This window comes from Scyliorhinus torazame, chromosome 6 (assembly GCF_047496885.1).
Source record: "Scyliorhinus torazame isolate Kashiwa2021f chromosome 6, sScyTor2.1, whole genome shotgun sequence".
Taxonomy (NCBI): Eukaryota; Metazoa; Chordata; class Chondrichthyes; order Carcharhiniformes; family Scyliorhinidae; genus Scyliorhinus; species Scyliorhinus torazame.
In genome coordinates this window covers 96,534,159-96,551,874 of record NC_092712.1, presented here as the reverse complement: position 1 = coordinate 96,551,874, position 17,716 = coordinate 96,534,159, and the positions used below count along the sequence as shown (strand labels likewise).

Genomic DNA, 17,716 nt, shown 5'->3' with positions numbered 1-17,716 from the left:
TGGCGGTGCGGCTGCACCGGTTCCTAGACAAGGAGCGAATTATGAGGCAGGCCAGACAGACTAGGCTCTGCACCTGGGAAGGCAGTGAAATCGAGTGTACCAGGACCTGGGTGCAAAGTTGATTAAGAGGAGAGCGAGCTTTAACAAGGTCAAAGCAGCCCTCTACAAGAAGGGGGTGAAGTTTGGGCTACTGTACCAGGAACGTCTGTGGGTGACATAGAACATAGAACAATACAGCGCAGTACAGGCCCTTCGGCCCACAATGTTGCACCGAAACCTACGAAGGCTGGGAATTGTACTTTGGTTCAGCGGAGGAGGCAGTAGATTTTGTTAAAGACAATGAACTGGCAGGAGAAGGAGGACTTTGAACTTTGGTGGAGATGCTGTGATGTTGCTGTTAACTTATGTTTGGGGCCATTTCTTTTTCGGCTTCAGGTTTGTTCTTTGTCCTTTGTTAAGAGGTGGGGGGGTTGGTCTCTTTGTTTGGGCTTGGGGAGGAGTTGTTTATGGTTTGTTTGCACTAATATTCGAGTGGAGGGGAGGGGAATCAGCAGGGGGTAGGATGCTAGGCGCTATGGGTGGGGACTGCTAGGCTAGCTAGGTGGGCTAGTTCACGGAAGCACAATGGGAGGGTGAGTGTAAGGTCAGTGGGGGGATGGGGGCAGGGGTTGTTGCTGGGGGATCTGGGTGGGGTGGGAATATGGTCTTGGACCCGGCGGGGGTGAATGGGGATTTAGGAGGTTTTATAGCAAATTGTTTAAGTCGGAACCCCCAGAAGAGGGGAAGATGTTTTGAGGAGGTTTCTGGGAGGATTGGAGTCCCCAAGGGTGATGAGGAGCTGTTGGAGGGCCTTGGGCCCCCAATTGGGCTTGTGTAGCAGAGGGGTTGGAGGCGATGCAATCGGATAAGGCCCCGGGACCGGACGGTTACCCAGTGGAATTTTGCAAGACGTTCTCGGGGGTGTTTGGACCGCTGTTGGTAAGGGCCTTCAATGAAGCAAAGGAGTTGGGAGTGCTCCCTCTGACATTGTCACAGGTGTCGATCTCCCTCATTTTAAAACGGGATAAGGATCCGGAAAGCTGAGAGTCGTATAGGCCGATCTCCCTGTTATATGTAGATGCCAAACTATTGGTAACGATCCTGGACACAAGGATCGAAGATTGCGTCCCAGCCGTTATAGGGGAGAACCAGAGGGGGTTTGTTAAGGGGTGGTACATGGCGACCAACATTAGGAGGTTGCTTAATATAATTATGATGCCTCCAGAGGGGCGAGAGGTTGAGGTGGTGGTGGCCATGGACGCAGCGAAGGCCTTTGATCGGGAGGAATGGGAATACTTATGAGAGGTCCTAGGGCTGTTTGGGCAGGAAATTGTGGATTGGATTTGGTTGCTATACCAGGCACCGGTGGCAAGTGTGCAGAAAAATCGGGTGAGATCAGAGTACTTCAGGTTGCACTGGGAGACGAGGCAGGGATGTCCACTTCCCCCACTGTTGTTTGCCTTGGCTATAGAGCCGTTGGCATTGACATTGAGAGCGTCGAAGGATTGGCAGGTGTCATGTGAGAGTACCTTTAAGAAATGGGTGTGTATATAAATATCTGTAGTGAGAGTACCTTTAAGAACTGGGTGTTTATTACTGCAGTGTTGTCAGAGAGGGGGTGGAGCTGGGCTGTCTGTCAGCTTTTTACTTTCGTTTTAGGCTGTTTGCTGCAGGGTGTGTTTTAGTTTCGTTTTCAGAGCTGGATAGCTGCAGTCACAGCCAGAAGGTGTATTAGAGTCTCCCTCTGAAATCTAAAGAATGTAAATCGATCCTTTGGTGATTTAAAACTAATAACTGCTCGCAGTAGTGACTTTAACCAGATGTGCTTCTGTTTGAAGGTTTTTTTTAAAGACTTCTGGATGTTAAAAGGACAGCTTACGGATTACTTAGTGTTGTATTCTTTGGGGGTTGTATTTGAATTAATGGTTGCTAAGATGTTCACTGTATGTTTTAAAAAGGTTAACTTGAATTCATAGAATAAACATTGTTTTGCTTAAAAAAATACTTTTCAATTTCTGCTGTACCACACCTGTAGAGTGGGCCGTGTGCTCCCCATACCACAATCTATTAAAAGTTGTGGGTCAGGTGAACTCCATGATACACTTTGGGGTTCTCTAAATCCTGGCCCATAACAAATTTGGGGATCGTCCGGGATAAAAGTCTATCTATTGGATTGACTTAGTGAACTTAAAGACAGTGAGGGGTGAGCATATTGTGGTTGCTTTTCAGGTGTGGTATTTTAGTTTCAGTAGGGAGTGTGTTGTTGACAATGGCGTTCAGAGGCTCTGAGGTTTTTGGGGGTGGAGACGGTCACACGCAGTACCTTACAGACAGAGACTAAAAGCAGACTGTTAGATTTGGCAAAAACATTGCAGTTAACATTACCTGACAATGCGAAAAGCTGAGGTCATTATGGTGGTGGCTAAGCATTTACAGTTGCCTGAGATACAGTATGACTCATTGGAAATGGCAAAAATTCAGTTACAAATTAAACATATGGAACATGAGAAATAATTAAAGCAGCTTGAATACGAAAGAGAGAGAGAGGAAAAAGAAAGAGAAAGAGAGAGGAAATAGAGAGAAGAAAGAAAAACATAAAGAATAGCCCTAGCAGAACAAAAAGAAAGAGACAGGGAGATACAGATCAGGGAAAAAGATAAAGAGAGAGAGTTTGAACTTCAGAAAATGGCCATGAAACATGACAGTCAGTTAAAATTGGCAGACGTAAACGGAAACGTACAGTTGGTTGATAGTGATGTGGATGCTGAGAAAGAGCGTCAAAGTCGAAGGCTTGGTGGGAATCTATTTAAATATGTCCAAGCATTGCCTAGGTTTGACGAGAAGGTGGTAGAAGCCTTTTTCATTTCATTAGAGAAGGTGGCTAAACAAATGAAATGGCCACTGGACATGTGGGTATTACTGATTCAAACAAAGCTGGTAGGTAGGGCTAGTGAAGTGTTTGCATCACTACCGGAAGAGTGCATATGAACTAGTGCCTGAAGCCTACAGACAGATGTTTAGAAATTTATTGAAAGAATTTGGTCAAACATACATGGAGTTTGAAAGGACCAAACTGGGTAATTTTGATAGGTGGATAAGGGCTTTGAAAATAGACAAAACGTATGAAGCTCTCATATAAATTATACTTTTGAGGGAGTTTAAAAATTTGATTCCTGATGTAGTGAGAACTCGTGGAAGAGCAGAGGGTTAAAACTGCGAGATTAGCAGCAGAAATGGCAGATGATTATGAATTGGTTCATAAATCAAAGCTTGGTTTCCGACATCAGTTTCAGCCTGTGAGGGATAGAAACTGGGGACATGAGAAATACTCTAGTGGTAAAGGTAAAGGTGATCTGATGGGAGATAATAAGGAGAGTGTACCTCAGATTAAAAAAGAAATCCAGGAAGGTGGAAAATAAATGAAAAATTTCAAATGTTTTCACTAGGCCATGTAAAGTCACAGTGTTGGTGGTTGAAGAAAAGCACTGGGAAGTCTGATGTGGTAAAATAGGGTAAGACAGTGGGGTTTGATAAAGTGGTAAAGGAAAGCCCAAGTGAAGCGAAGGAGGTGCAAAAGATTGTACAGCCTGATCAAGAGGTGATTGATGAGAAGGTGCCAGATCTCTTTAAAGAATTTACTTGTGTGGGTAAAGTTTACTCGTGTATCAGGTGGAGCAGGTAAAGAAGTCACAATTTTAAGAGATACGGGAGTTAGTCAATCTTTACTGCTAAGAGATGAGTTATGTAGTTTGGGAAGAATGTTGCCAGAAAAGGTGGTAATATGTGGAATTCAGGGTGAGAGGAGTAGTGTTCAATTATATAAGGTAAGGTTGGAAAGTCCAGTGAAGAGTGGAGAAGTGGTAGTAGGAGTAATAGAGAAACTATCTTGTCCAGGAATACAGATTATCTTGGGTAATGATATAGCTGGATCGCAGGTGGGAGTGATGCCTACTGTGGTTGACAAGCCAGTGGAAAATCAGACAACTGAAGTGTTGAAGGACGAATATCCTGGGATTACTCCGGATTGTGTACTAGCAAGGTCGCAAAGTCACGGGTTAAGACGAGGAGAAATCAAAGAGTGAAGATGAAGTTGAAGTGCAATTATCAGAAACAATTTTTGATCAGATGGTTGAAAAAGAACAAGTACAGATGGAGGATGAGGCGGATATTTTTAGTTCAGGAAAATTGGCGGAGTTACAACAAAAAGATATAGAAATAAAACGGTTGTATAAGAAAGCATACACAGAAAAGGAATCTGAGTGTATACCAGAGTGTTATTACCATAAAAGTGATGCCTTGATGAGAAAATGGAGACCTTTACATATGCAGGCGGATGAAAAGTGGGCAGAAGTTCATCAAGTAGTATTGCCGTTAGGGTATAGAAGGGAGGTGTTGCGAGTTGCACATGAGGTACCAGTGGGCGAGCTAGAAGAATTTGCGGATTCTGGGCCTGCCGGAGGGGCTGGATGTGGGGGCCTATGTGGTCACCATGTTGAACTCGCTGATGGGAGCGACGGGGAAGGCACCGGGGCCAGACGGTTTCCCGGTCGAATTCTAAAAAAAATATATGGACCTGTTGGGCCTGTTGCTAGTTAGGACCTTCAATGAAGCAAGGGAGGGGGGAGGCTTTGCCCCCGACGATGTCCCGGGCAATGATCTCCTTGATCCTGAAGCAGGACAAGGATCCCCTGCAGTGTGGGTCTTACAGGCAGATTTTGTTGCTAAACGTAGATGCCAAGATGCTGGCGAAGGTCTTAGCCACGAGGATTGAGGATTGTGTGCCGCAAGTCATTCACGAAGACCAGACGGGGTTTGTGAAGGGGAGGCAATTGAACACGAATGTGTGGAGGCTTCTGAACGTTATCATGATGCCGCGAGGGAGGGGGAGGCGGAGATAGTGGTGGCGATGGATGCTGAGAAAGCCTTCGATAGGGTAGAGTAGGGGTACCTGTGGGAGGTGCTGAATAGGTTTGGGTTTGGAGAGGGGTTTGCCAGGTGGGTTAGGCTGTTGTATGAGGTCCTGATTGCAAGTGTGGCCAGGAACAGGAGGAGGACTGAGTACTTTTGGTTGCACCGAGGGACGAGGCAGGGGTGTCCCCTGTCCCCCCTGCTCTTCGCACTGGCGATTGAACCCCTGGCTATGGCACTGAGGGAGTCGAGGAACTGGAGAGGGTTGGTGCAGGGTGGGGAGGAGCATAGGGTGTTGTTCTATGCGGACGACTTGCTGCTATATGTGGCGGACCCGGTGGGGGGAATGCCGGAGGTAATGAGGATCCTCAGGGAATTCGGGGATTTCTCGGGTACAAGCTCAACATGGGGAAGAGCGAGCTGTTCGTGTTTCACCCAGGGGACCAAGATCTCGGAAACTTACCAGGTGATGCAGGAGGAGGAGGAGGCCTCGGTGGTGGAGGTGAAAGGTAAGTGGGAGGAGGGGTTGGGAGAGGAGATAGAGGAAGGGACGTGTGCAGATGCCCTAGGGAGGATGAACTCTTCCTCATCGTGCGCGAGGCTCAGCCTCATACAGTTTAAGGTGCTGCACAAGGCACACATGACCGGGACAAGAATGAGCCTATTCTTTGGGGGCAAGGACAGATGTGTTAGGTGCTTGGAGAGTCCAGCGAATCACACCTATATGTTCTGGGCATGCCCAGCGCTGGAGGAATTTTGGAGGGTTGTAGCGAGGACAGTGTTGAGGGTGGTAGGTTCTAGGGTCAAGCCGGGCTGGGGGCTCGCAATATTTGGGGTGGCAGATGAGCCGGGAGTGCAAGAGGCGAAAGAGGCCGTTATTCTGGCCTTTGCGTCCCTGGTAGCCCAATGAAGGATTCTTTTTCAGTGGAAGGATGCGAGGCCCCCAAGCATGGAATCCTGGATCAACGATATGGCGGGGTTTATTAAGTTGGAGAGGGTGTAATTCGCCTTGAGAGGGTTGGTACAAGGGTTATTTAGGCGGTGGCAACCGTTCTTAGACATCCTGGCAGAACGATAGACATTGGTCAATGGCAGCAGCAACTCGGGGGTGGGGGGTTACTTTACTTTATTTTTGTTTTTGTTATTTACACTGGGGGGTCTGAGGGGGGTGTATATATTTGTTGTGTTAAGTCGGGGTGTTAATGTTAATTTATTATTTATGTACAGGGGGGGGGGGGTATGGAGGGTTGCTTTTTTGGACTGTGTTTTGAACTTAACCCTGTTGGGTTCCTTTTTCATTTTGTTACTGATATTTTATGAAAACCTTAATAAAAATTATTTTTTTAAAAAATGAGGTACCAGTGGGAGATCATTTGGGAATAGGGAAAACACGAGCTAAAATCCAGAAATATTTTTATTGGCCTGGACTACATAAAGATGTAGTTACATTTTGTCAATCATGTCACACATGTCAAGTGATAAGGAAACCTCAAGCAGTGATAAAACCAGCACCCTTAGTACCCATGCCAGCATTTGAGGAACTTTTTACAAGGGTCCTAATTGATTGCGCAGGACCGCTTCCTAAAACGAAAAGTGGGAATTAATATCTTTTGACTATAATGGATGTGTCTACTAGGTTTCCAGAGGCCATTCCAGTACGTAATATTACAGCTAAAAAGATTGTGGAGGAGTTACTTTAATTCTTTACTAGTTATGGACTACCCACAGAAATACAATCGGATCAAGGATCGAATTTTACCTCCAGGTTATTCAAAGAAGTTATGGATAGCTTAGGAATAAAACAATTTAAATCAACTGCGTATGATCCAGAATTGCAGGGAGCGTTAGAAAGGTGGCATCAGACATTAAAGACATTGTTGAGGGCTTATTGTCAAGATTATCCAATTAGGGATGCACCTAATGAGTCAACCAAATTCAGTCCTTTTGAACTAATTTTTGGTCATGAGGTAAGAGGACCACTTAAATTGATTAAGGAAAAATTGGTGAGTGAGAAATCGGAAATTACATCATTGGATTACGTGTCAAATTTTAGGGAATGATTAAATAGAGCAGGTGAATTGGCTAGACAATATTTAAAAGTTGCACAAAATGTGATGAAACGGGTAACGGACAAGAAATCCAAAGTTCGTAGTTTTGTCTGTGGAGATAAAGTTTTAGTGTTGTCACCAGTGGTAGGTGAACCTTTAAAAGCAAGGTTTTGTGGACCTTATCAGATTGAAAGGAAATTAAGTGAGGTGAATTATGTGGTAAGAACGCCGGATAGAAGGAAAACTCACCGAGTGTGTCTTGTGAATATGCTTAAAAGGTACTTTGAAAGGGAAGGAGAGAAAAAGGAGGAGGTTTTAATGATTCTAACTCAAAGTGACGAACCAAATCCAGATGATTGTGAATTGGACATACCTCAAATTAAATTGGAAAACGAGGATGTTGTTAAAAATTGAGAAGTTATTGAGTTACCTTCCAGAGGAAAAACAAACTGACCTGAAAGAGTTATTGATATCACGTGGGCAAGTTTGTAGAGATAAATTGGGAAGTACTAAAATGGCTATACATGATGTAGATGTGGGAAATGCTGTTCCAATCAAACAAATCCATACAGACTTAACCCTTTAAAATTGGCACAGGTTAACAAAGAGATTGAGAGTATGCTTAAAAATGGCATAATTGAAGTGGGTTGCAGCCAATGGAGCTCACCCATAGTGATGGTACCAAAACCCGACAGTACCCAATGGTTGTGTGTGGACTATAGAAAGGTTAATGTAGTTACAAGAACGGACTTTTATCCTAACCCACGTTTGGAGGATTGCATTGAGAAAGATGGACAACCAGCTTATATTTCCAAACTGCATTTACTTAAAAGGTTACTAGTACCTTTATCCGAAAGGGCGAAGGAGATTTCAGCTTTGTGACTCCAGATGGTACATACCAATTCAAAGTTATGCCATTTGGTATGGAAAACACCCCAGCCACATTTCAATGCTTAACTAACAAAGTCGTTTCAGGATTACCCAATTGTGCAATATACATCAATGATCTGGTAATTTTCAGCCAGACATGGAAAGAACATTTAAAACATTTGATGGAGTTATTCTATAGACTTCAGGAGGCGGGTTTGGTGATAAACGTAGCCAAAAGTGAATTTGGAAAAGCCCAAGCCACTTTCCTTGGCCATATCATCGGACAGGGTCAAATGGTCCCACGGGATGTGGAAACAAAAGTTATTGGGGAGTTTCCGATACCCTCGACACGATGGGAAATAATGCAACTTCTTGGTATGAGTGGATTTTACCAGAAATTTGTACTGAGTTTCAGCAGTGTGGTCGCTCCACTGACGGACTCGCTCAAGAAGCGTAACAAATTCCATTGGACAGCGGAGTGTCAACAGTCATTTGACGGCCTGAAGGCTGTGTTAACCACTGCTCCTGTGTTTGCCATCCCAAATTATACGAAACCATTCAAAGTAGGGGTTGATGCGAGTGATGTGGGTGTAGGTGCAGTGCTTCTACAAGACGACAACGAAGGGCTAGAGCGGCCTATTGGTTATTTTTCAAAGAAATTGAATTCTCACCAGAATAGGTATTCCACGATTAAGAAGGAGACGTTGAGTTTGGTGCTAGATTTGCGACAATTTCACATTTATGTGACCAGCAATCCATCTGACACCATTATATATACTGATCATAATCCATTGATGTTTTTGGAGCGATTCCGGGATAACAATGCAAGGCTGTTTCGCTGGAGTTTATTGTTACTGCCATTTCATTGAAAAATAGTACATGTGGCAGGACGAGAAAACGTGATAGCCGATGCTTTGTCACGAATGTGATGAACGGAAGCAGTTTCAGTTGGAGGTAGAAAGAAAAATGGACTATATTATTATACCTGTTTGCGTGTGTTGTTTTTTAAAACAATATAGTATATTTACTGTGTGCATTTCTTAACGGATGGTGAAAAATGAAACCATCTTGAAGCTGATGGTTTATTTTTTTTGGGGGGGGGAGGTGTCATGTGAGAGTACCTTTAAGAAATGGGTGTTTATAAATGGGTGTGTATATAAATATCTGTAGTGAGAGTACCTTTAAGAAATGGGTGTTTATTACTGCAGTGATGTCAGAGAGGGGGTGGAGCTGGGCTGTCTGTCAGCTTTTTACTTTCGTTTTAGGCTGTTTGCTACAGTGTGTGTTTTTGTTTCGTTTTCAGACTTGGATAGCTGCAGTCACCGCCAGAAAGTGTATTAGAGTCTCTCTCTAATCTAAAGACAGTAAATCGATCCTTTGGTGATTTAAAACTAATAACTGCTCGCAGTAGTGACTTTAACCTGATGTGCTTATGTTTAAAGATTTTTTTTTAAAACTCTTCTGGATGTTAAAAGGACAGCTTACGGATTACTTAGTGTTGTATTCTTTGGGGGTTGTATTTGAATTAATGGTTGCAAAGATGTTCACTGTTTTAAAAAGATGAACTTGAATTCATAGAATAAACATTGGTTTGCTTAAAAAAATACTTTTCCATTTCTGCTACTCCACACCTGTAGAGTGGGCCGTGTGCTCCCCATACCACAATCTATTAAAAGTTGTGGGTCAGATGAACTCCATGGTACACTTAGGCATGCTCTAAACTCTCACCCATAACACGGGGGATAGTGGGGGGGGGGGGGGGGGGGGAGTCCGGGTCCAGAGGTGGCGATCATCAGTGCGGCGGATGACCCAGGAGCCCGGGGGGTGAGAGAGGCCGACGTCCTTGCCTTTGTCTCCCTGGTGGCCCGGAGACTGATCTTTCTAGGGTGGAGGGACTCGGAGCCGCCGAAGTCGGGGGTGTGGTGTAATGACATGGCGGGGTTTCTGAGACTCAAAAAAATTAAATTCGCCTTGAGGGATTTGTTGCAGGGGTTTACTTGGAGGTGGCAGCCGTTCATTGACTTCTTTGAGAAAAATTAAGCTGTCAGCCGGGGAGCGGGAGGGGGGGCGGGAAAGGGGGGGCATGGGAAAGATGAGTAAGGATTGGAAAACCAATGGAGGGGTGATTGGGGAAGGTGACATGGTTTGTGTACGCCATGTTGGCTGGGTTCTATGCCCGGGGCGTTTGTTGGTTATATCGTTGTATTTTTGTTTTTGTTGAAATTTGATATTTAAAACTGTTAAAATTATAAATGCCACAATAAAATATTTTCTACAAAAAAAAATAACTGAAGTCTCTTGCCCTTGGCTGGCCAGTAATTATAATCACCAGGTTTGTAAATGTAAGCCCAATTAATGTTTACTTATAACGAGAACTATAATGAAATACGCAGCAGATACAGTTGGTTAACAATGAACTAATACCTAACTCCTACTTTAACTCTTTCCCCCCCCCCCCCCCCCCCCCCCCCCCCCCTCTGTATACAGAGGGGTGGAAACGGGTCAGAAAAACGCAAGTGGAAGGGAAAAGAGTCTTTGCTTCAGGTGATGGTTTTCAGCATACTTTCTTCACAGTGAACTTGCAGATTAAAGCCTTTGTTGCAGCCTGTACTGGTCTTCTCCGTAGTTTATAAATACAGTACTCTCAACTTTCCTGAAGAGGCACTTTATTTCTCTTCAAACCCTTGCTTTTAGTTTGTGGTTTGTCTTCATGCGTCTAGTTTCAGGAATCCAACACTCATCGGCTTTTTGGAGAGAGAGAGAGACAACCCTCACAGCAGGCTTTCTGGAGAGCGTTAGCTGGATCTTTCTGAAGAGGTGTAGATAGACCTTCCGTGCTCCTGGAATCGAAACTTGAAACCCTCTTGTCTCAAGACTATTCCAGTGAGATAAGATCCACTCACCACCTGTTACCAGGCAGAGCACAGCCTTATGGGTCAATTCAATGGCCACCAGCCAAATCAATGAAACCAAGTCCCAGTCCATCTTTCCCACTGGTGCGTGTTAGTCTGCAACTCCAGTTTAAACCAGCACAGACTTGCACAGTGATCTCTCCTGCTCCTGGATTTGTTTGCTTGAATTAAAGATGAACGTTTGCTTGCCTTAAAGACGCATGCCCATTAATCAACCATTGATCAAAAATGTAATGGTTAAAAAAAAGGGAAAATAAGGGAATAAACAAGAAGGACCCTTACACTGTTCAGCTGTGTTATCTTGTACAAATGCTTGCTGATACTCCTGGCTCCTTTTTTATAGATACTGCTGCTCTCCTTTTAAAACTGCCATAACTGCCTTATCAAAAGGTCCACCCTGTACTTATTCCATATCCCAGATATGACCTCTCCTTCCTGAGGACCTTGAATGTGTTGTTCCCACACAAATCTCCAAATTTTCTCAAAATTTCCTGTTCAAATCACCTCTGTCCACTTTTCACCTGGCTTCCAATATCAAGGGTAGTATGGTGAGCTGCTAATGCTGGGGCCAAGGCCATTTTATCTGGTTTGGCTACTTGGCAGACTAAATTAAATTCAGGGTCCTGGGGTTGGTTTAGCACACTGGGCTAAATCGCTGGCTTTGAAAGCAGACCAAGGCAGGCCAGCAGCACGGTTCAATTCCCGTACCAGCCCCCCCCCCCCCCCCCCCCGAACAGGCGCCGGAATGTGGCGACTAGGGACTTTTCACAGTAACTTCGTTTGAAGCTTACTTATGACAATAATCGATTTTCATTTTTTCATATCATTTCTGTTTCAGCAAGCTCTGAGCTTCATTCTCCATATTCTAATAATTTACTTCCATATTGGTGTCATCATCCTAACCTCACTGGTGCTAAAATTATTATACTTTGTTACTTCCAGACTCTAGTCCTGCACCACCCTTCTTCCAAGCTCCATGCAACAAAACATACAGCGTGTCCAAAAGATTATCACCTGAATTCTGCCTCACTCACTAATCACCCCTATACACGGAACGTTTGGCCCCTAGTTCCACAATGCACTTAATTCAAAAATCTTCATTCCCCTTTACAAATCTTTTGCTGACCCCGCCCTGTTTCAGCTCTTTAACTCCTGCATCCCAGTCCTTGAACTCTGCCGTTCTGTGCAACATTCTGCTGCCTCCAGTCCATAATTGATGGGAGGGCTATTTCCTACTCTCAAACTTTCACCTTCACCCATTCATTGTTGGTTTTCTTTGTCTTCCTTACTAATTTTCAATGTTTGTGTTTTTTGAGATACTTTGTTTACTAGTTATAGATGCTTTATAAATGCAAGTTATTATTGAATTACTTGTCTTAGGTTTCTTTTTAAAGATGCTGCTTATTAAAGTTAAATGTTCTCATTTTAGGAACGAACTTCCAGTGGACATAGTACTAGCAGTTCTTCTCTTGCTAGTCCACCCTCAACTGGACAGAGTCCAGCTCTGCAAGGATCAGGAATTCATCAGGTTAACTGTATGTCAGGAGCACTAGCTAGTGGTATGCAAACAATGGCCTCCACCATTCCTACAATGTCTTCAGTAGGTGGGTTAATGGGAACCTTACCAGGAAACCAGCTGGCAATCAATGGATTTGTGGGTGCTTTGAATGGAGTTATACAGACCCCTGTGTCAATATCACAAAACCCAAATCCGCTATCGCATGCAGTTGTGCCACCTAATGTAACTGTTCCACTGTCTACCAATCTCAACAATAGGTAAGATATTTAAAACATTTATACCTGTATTTGAAAACTTGCTTTTGGCCAATAAAACCAGCACTGAACTTAAAATAAGAAACTAAAATAAGAATGGAACCAAGCAATTGTCAATGAAGACAACTTGGAGAATAAAAGAATTAAAGTATGCATGTTAGATGTTTTTCAGTGCCAGTACACAAGATTAAGTGCAGTCTCTCAAGCAAATTGCTTAGCGTGCAGAAGGTAACTAGCCAATCTAAATGATAATGAGATGATACAGGCCATAACAGAATAAGAAGGAGAAAGCTTAGTGGGCATGGATAGGAAGTAGAGAAAGGAGGATCAGAAGATCATTTTGACAACGTACAATTTTTACTATATACATGTTGCCAAATTTATCTTTCTCCCTACTTTCCTTGGCCACATCTACCATCCCTTTTGCTCCATCTGTGTTATGAGCATCTGATTGCAGCACTCTTTTGCAAGTTAGCAGACAACTTCAATTTGTTGAGCTGGGAAGGCACACTGGACAGCAAGCAGGGCGATTACCTGCAACAATGGGGAGTATGCTGGTGCCTAACAAGAGCAGGAAGCAATGCCAGTTCTGAACAGGCTAGCTATTGAGAGATTGCAGGAGAATTGCCAACTATAATTAGATGTATTCCTGCATGTTTGATCATATGATATTTGCTGGCAGTTTGAAAATGTTCTTTCATTTGCCTTATGAAAGTTGGAACCCTGTAGTTTGGTGTCTTTGTTTACACTTAGACTTTGAATGCGCCATATATTCAGATTTATTTTTGTAACCATCTTATTGACTGCAAAGGAAAAGGTCATAATGGCACACAAGGTGGCCATTTGGACTCTCGCATCCATTCTGGCTCTATGGAGCAAACCAATTTGTCTCATAGCCCCGTAGTCATGCAAGTTTGTTTCTCTTGAGTGTCCATCCAATTTCCTTTTGAAATGAATGATTGACTTCACTTCCAACATCCCTGTGTGTGGCAGGTTTTAGGTCATTCTAGATGCTTAAAAAAGTTCTTCCCAAACCCCCTTCGCCCAACATCCTGCCCATATCCTTAAATCTGTATTGCCCTTGTTCTTATACAACCAGCTATTAGAAATAGTTTTACTTCGATTGACTACCTGCCATAATTTTGTACACCTTTATCAAATCTCCTGTTTCCATTACCTTTCCACTTGCATTCCACCTCTTTCAACCAATCTCGCAACCCTCACCTTTCTCAGCCACTTGTATCCAGCCGAGCAAAGTCTAATTCGCCCACTTCCACCTTCCTTGCTGACCTACACAGATACTCAGTTCCCCAACTCATTCAATTCCAAATCCTCACCTTGATGTTTTTCTATCAAATCACCTCACCACGTTCCTCCGCCTCTGTAGTTCTTTCTCCAACTCTTTTCTTAAATAAGCCTTCCTCCAGAAAAGCTTTCTCCCTTGGTGATTTAGATGCTTTGGTGATGGAATTCAAGAAACTTTGAGGATAAGGGTTTTTTCCAAACTCCATAATTGCAAGTTATTATGTATTGGATTCTCACACCTTTTACTGAAACCAGTGACTAGACTGGGATATGGTGACTGCACATTCCTCAAAGCTCCAGTATCTTGAAATAGTTTCCATTCTCCAGTGTAGCCACCTGGGTTGGCCAACACCCCACATAAAATGGAGAACAGCAAAGGCTGAAGGGAAATTCAGCCAACAGAGGCAGAAACTAGCAGGTGCAATTTACTGTGTATTAAACTGTGCAAAAGCCCAGACAGCATCGATACAAGCAGCTATCTGCATAATAATGTAGCAGCCATCTACATACTAATGAGCGATCCCCGGGAACAATCGAAACATTTGGGATAAACAAGGCCAAGCCAGACTCCTCGGCGCCAGCAGGAGCCAACACAAAAGAGGTTAACGGACACCTCAAGACCGCCCATCGATCAGGGAACCACTCCAGTATTGGAGAAATCGAACCAAGCGATTGGAACGAAGTCCAATCACTTGGAACCAGGTACAGGGTCCGCCCTGAAGGGCGGGAAGCCCCTAGGGACTATAAAGTTAAGCCCCTAAGTTCAAATCGTTCTTCTTGACAGGGTCACTCAGCAACGCAAAGCAACCCTTGAGGGTGACCTGTCCAGCTGCCGCTCCAACAAAGTAAGTCTTAAGTCAACGCTCGCTACGAGATAGGCGCTCCTAGCTACCAGTCCATACCAGCTTTTGAATCCCGCATACTCAGAACCTGAACGAAAGGCCATTTGTTCCCCATACCTGGTGGGCCAGTCCGAAGCTAAGTATAGGCCTGTTAGTTGTAGAAATAGCTTAGAAGTAGAATTTATGCATGAGTAGCGATTTACTGTGTATAATAAATGTGCTTTGATTTGAATCTTACTAATTGGTGTGTTGAGTTTTTGATCATTACTTGAACTTGAACCTCTTGGCGGTATCATAAAGATACCTGGCGACTCGAGAGCAAAGGTTATAAAACAGAGCCAATTGAACCAACCAAAAGTTAGCAACATATTACTGGCGACATCTGACGGGACCCGATCTAGAAGTGACTTAACCACACCGGGAGAACCTAAAAATTTGAATTAGAGATCCAATTGGGAACAGAAAACTACAAGTGTTCAAGCAGTTCTGATCAATCCTCATAATTCGGAAGTGTGTTAAATGCATGCGTAACTAACAGGGCGATAAGGTAATACTGATAGATTTTTTTGTTGCCACAAAACTGTCGGGAGTTTGTATTTCGGAAAATAGCGAAAGCCGTACCCGTTAATACAGCACCGCCTCGTTCCAAATTTTAAAAGAGTATTTAGAGAGGAAAGATGGCAATGCAACGCCTCATGAACCCAGAAGAATTCGTGGTCGCAGCGACCAGCAGCAGTAGAGTAGGACAGTGTCCCGTTTGGGAAGAGGAAATCCGGAAGTACCTCAAAGGGAAAGGATGGCCCCTTTGGAGCAAATTCTGTAACAATGAGGAAACAGGTCCAGGGAGTATAGGACATACTTGGTGGGAGAACCTGAGCGAGATTCACAACAAGAGCTTGGGAATAGCTCGCAAGCCGATGGCAATCGTGTCCTGTTTGGCACAATTGCGAGGCACAGAGGAGGTCGTTAGGACGCTCCCGAAAGAGATAGAAGGCATACATCGAATGAGCAAGGTCGATGTTAGTGAGGTAGAGAGAGAACGTAGAGTTAAGGAGGAAGTTGGCAGCAAACGATGGAGAGGTGGATGATGCCAAGTGGGCACACCAGTCTTGTCTGGCGCACCCAAGCAGCTTCCAGTCCCAGTACGAAAAGGCCTTATCAGGACACACAACGTGCAGTCCTGGTACGAGAGGAAACCGAGAAGCAGGTAGAGGCAGTGTAGTAACCTGAAGGCAGCGTTAAGAGCACTCCATGCTGCCACCACGGAGCAAAGACAAAGCTCACTAGACCACGCAAAGTGCCGGAAGCAGATTGCAAAACGGCAATCTCTGCTTTCAGTTCAAAAAGGATTCCAGGAAACCTTTGGATCAAAGTTAGATGAGGAATACGGCCCTGATTGGGAAGAGTTAAATGAGACAGCGCAGAGATATGTTCAGGGAACATGTGCGCAGGGAAAGCTCCAAAAGAGAAAAGCGCCCCAACCCCCCACCGAGCAGATGGTTCAGGCTGCAATGAACCCAGTCACCACCCACCGCACAGCCACATCGGACGACACGGAATTTCTGTACACCACCCCCTTAACAGTGACTCAATTACGGGACACATGCGAGAAAATCACACCGTTCCTCCCCACCTCAGACCCCCACCACTTCTTTGCCAGAGTAAAGCAGTAGGCGACCATGTACGGCCTGGATGAGCGAGAGTACGTAAAGCTCAGTTTTGAGTTTAGACCCTTCGGTCGTAGCAGCCCTTCCCGACCCACAGAATGTAGGAGGAGACACCCTTGAGGAAATGCACGCAGCGATCCTAGATGTGATCGGCTACAACAGAGGTGACCCCGTAGAAGGCCTGAATAAGTGCAGGCAGAAAAAGACAGCACACCCCACAGCGTTTGCTGGACGCCTGTGGATTCATTTCACAGCAGTTTTTGGAAATTTAGCAAGTGCCCATTTGTCCCAAGAAGGTATGGCCAAATGGACCCGCACCCTTATCTCCCATGCCACAGAGGCAGGACAAAAAGCCTGTACGAATTATGACCCCTCCGAGGAAGCCCACAATGAGAAATGTTTTTTTTAAAGATTGTCCCGCGCCTGGGAGCAGTCTGTACAAAACAAACCCGCAGTTAGGAAACCCGAAGAACAGCAGGAAGAGCAGGCAGACATGCATCCAGTTAGGACGCACCAGAACCCTGCATGGGTAAATGAGGGAAATAGCCCACAGCAGCCTAAATCCCAGGAATGCTACAATTGTGGACAGTTAGGACATCACGCACGAGAATGTCAAGCCCCCCTGAAACAGCCACGGAGTCAGCCCACCAATGCCCTCCGAACCAGCAAAGACACCAACAGCCCCGACCCCCCACCCAGGGAACCATACCCAAGGGAACAATGCACCAGAGAGCCTGCTCCACCTTACATGCCTCAGGGGTCATGTTACAACTGTGGGCAGTCAGGACACTTCGCCCGAGATTGCAGGAGACCCCCACCAGCTAGACTAGCCCCCAGATATGAAAGAGAACACCACCCACAGCAGCTACAAGGTCCCAGCTGCCCCAAGCAAACTGTGAGCGCTTACCCACCACTTCTCATGGCAGCGTTACCTCAGCAAGGCCACTTCATTTTTGTTTCGCTCCTCCTTCCTCTCTTCTTCGGTCACGCTGCACTCCCTCCATATGCTAGTTACACCCCAGTCCAAATGTGATTTACGATGTCCTTTCTGATGATACCTGCAGCATGTTTGTTCGTTAATGTTATCGTTACGTGTTGTGTGTAAACTCGAAAGTTTTTCACGGCACCACGTCACCACTCCCTTTGACGTCCAATGATTGTCAAAGGAACAAGTTTGTCCCAGACAATAGTTCAGAGGAACAAGTCTGTCGACAGAACCAGACTCATAATTGCTCTCCTAATCGAGAGGCAGCACCCCCCCGACGACCACATTCTTACCCGTTCTTGCCGGTTGCTCAGGCAGTGGAGAAATGGCATTAGTCCCAGCCCTGCCTCTGGTCAACTACGCTCGG

General features: G+C 44.8%; 1 protein-coding gene across 24 annotated transcripts in view; it reads left to right on the top strand.

The window, feature by feature from the left end:
* mllt10 (MLLT10 histone lysine methyltransferase DOT1L cofactor) overlaps positions 1-17,716 on the top strand; it is a 498,389-nt gene that overhangs the window by 471,349 nt on the left and 9,324 nt on the right. For 21 of the 24 annotated variants that reach the window (XM_072508516.1, XM_072508507.1, XM_072508512.1 and 18 more), the window contains 2 exons: positions 10,353-10,409; positions 12,207-12,553. In XM_072508516.1, the coding sequence (XP_072364617.1) occupies positions 10,353-10,409; positions 12,207-12,553 (404 nt within the window). The remainder of the gene's footprint in view (positions 1-10,352; positions 10,410-12,206; positions 12,554-17,716) is intronic. The other 3 variants (XM_072508508.1, XM_072508521.1, XM_072508517.1) reach the window with 1 other exon arrangement.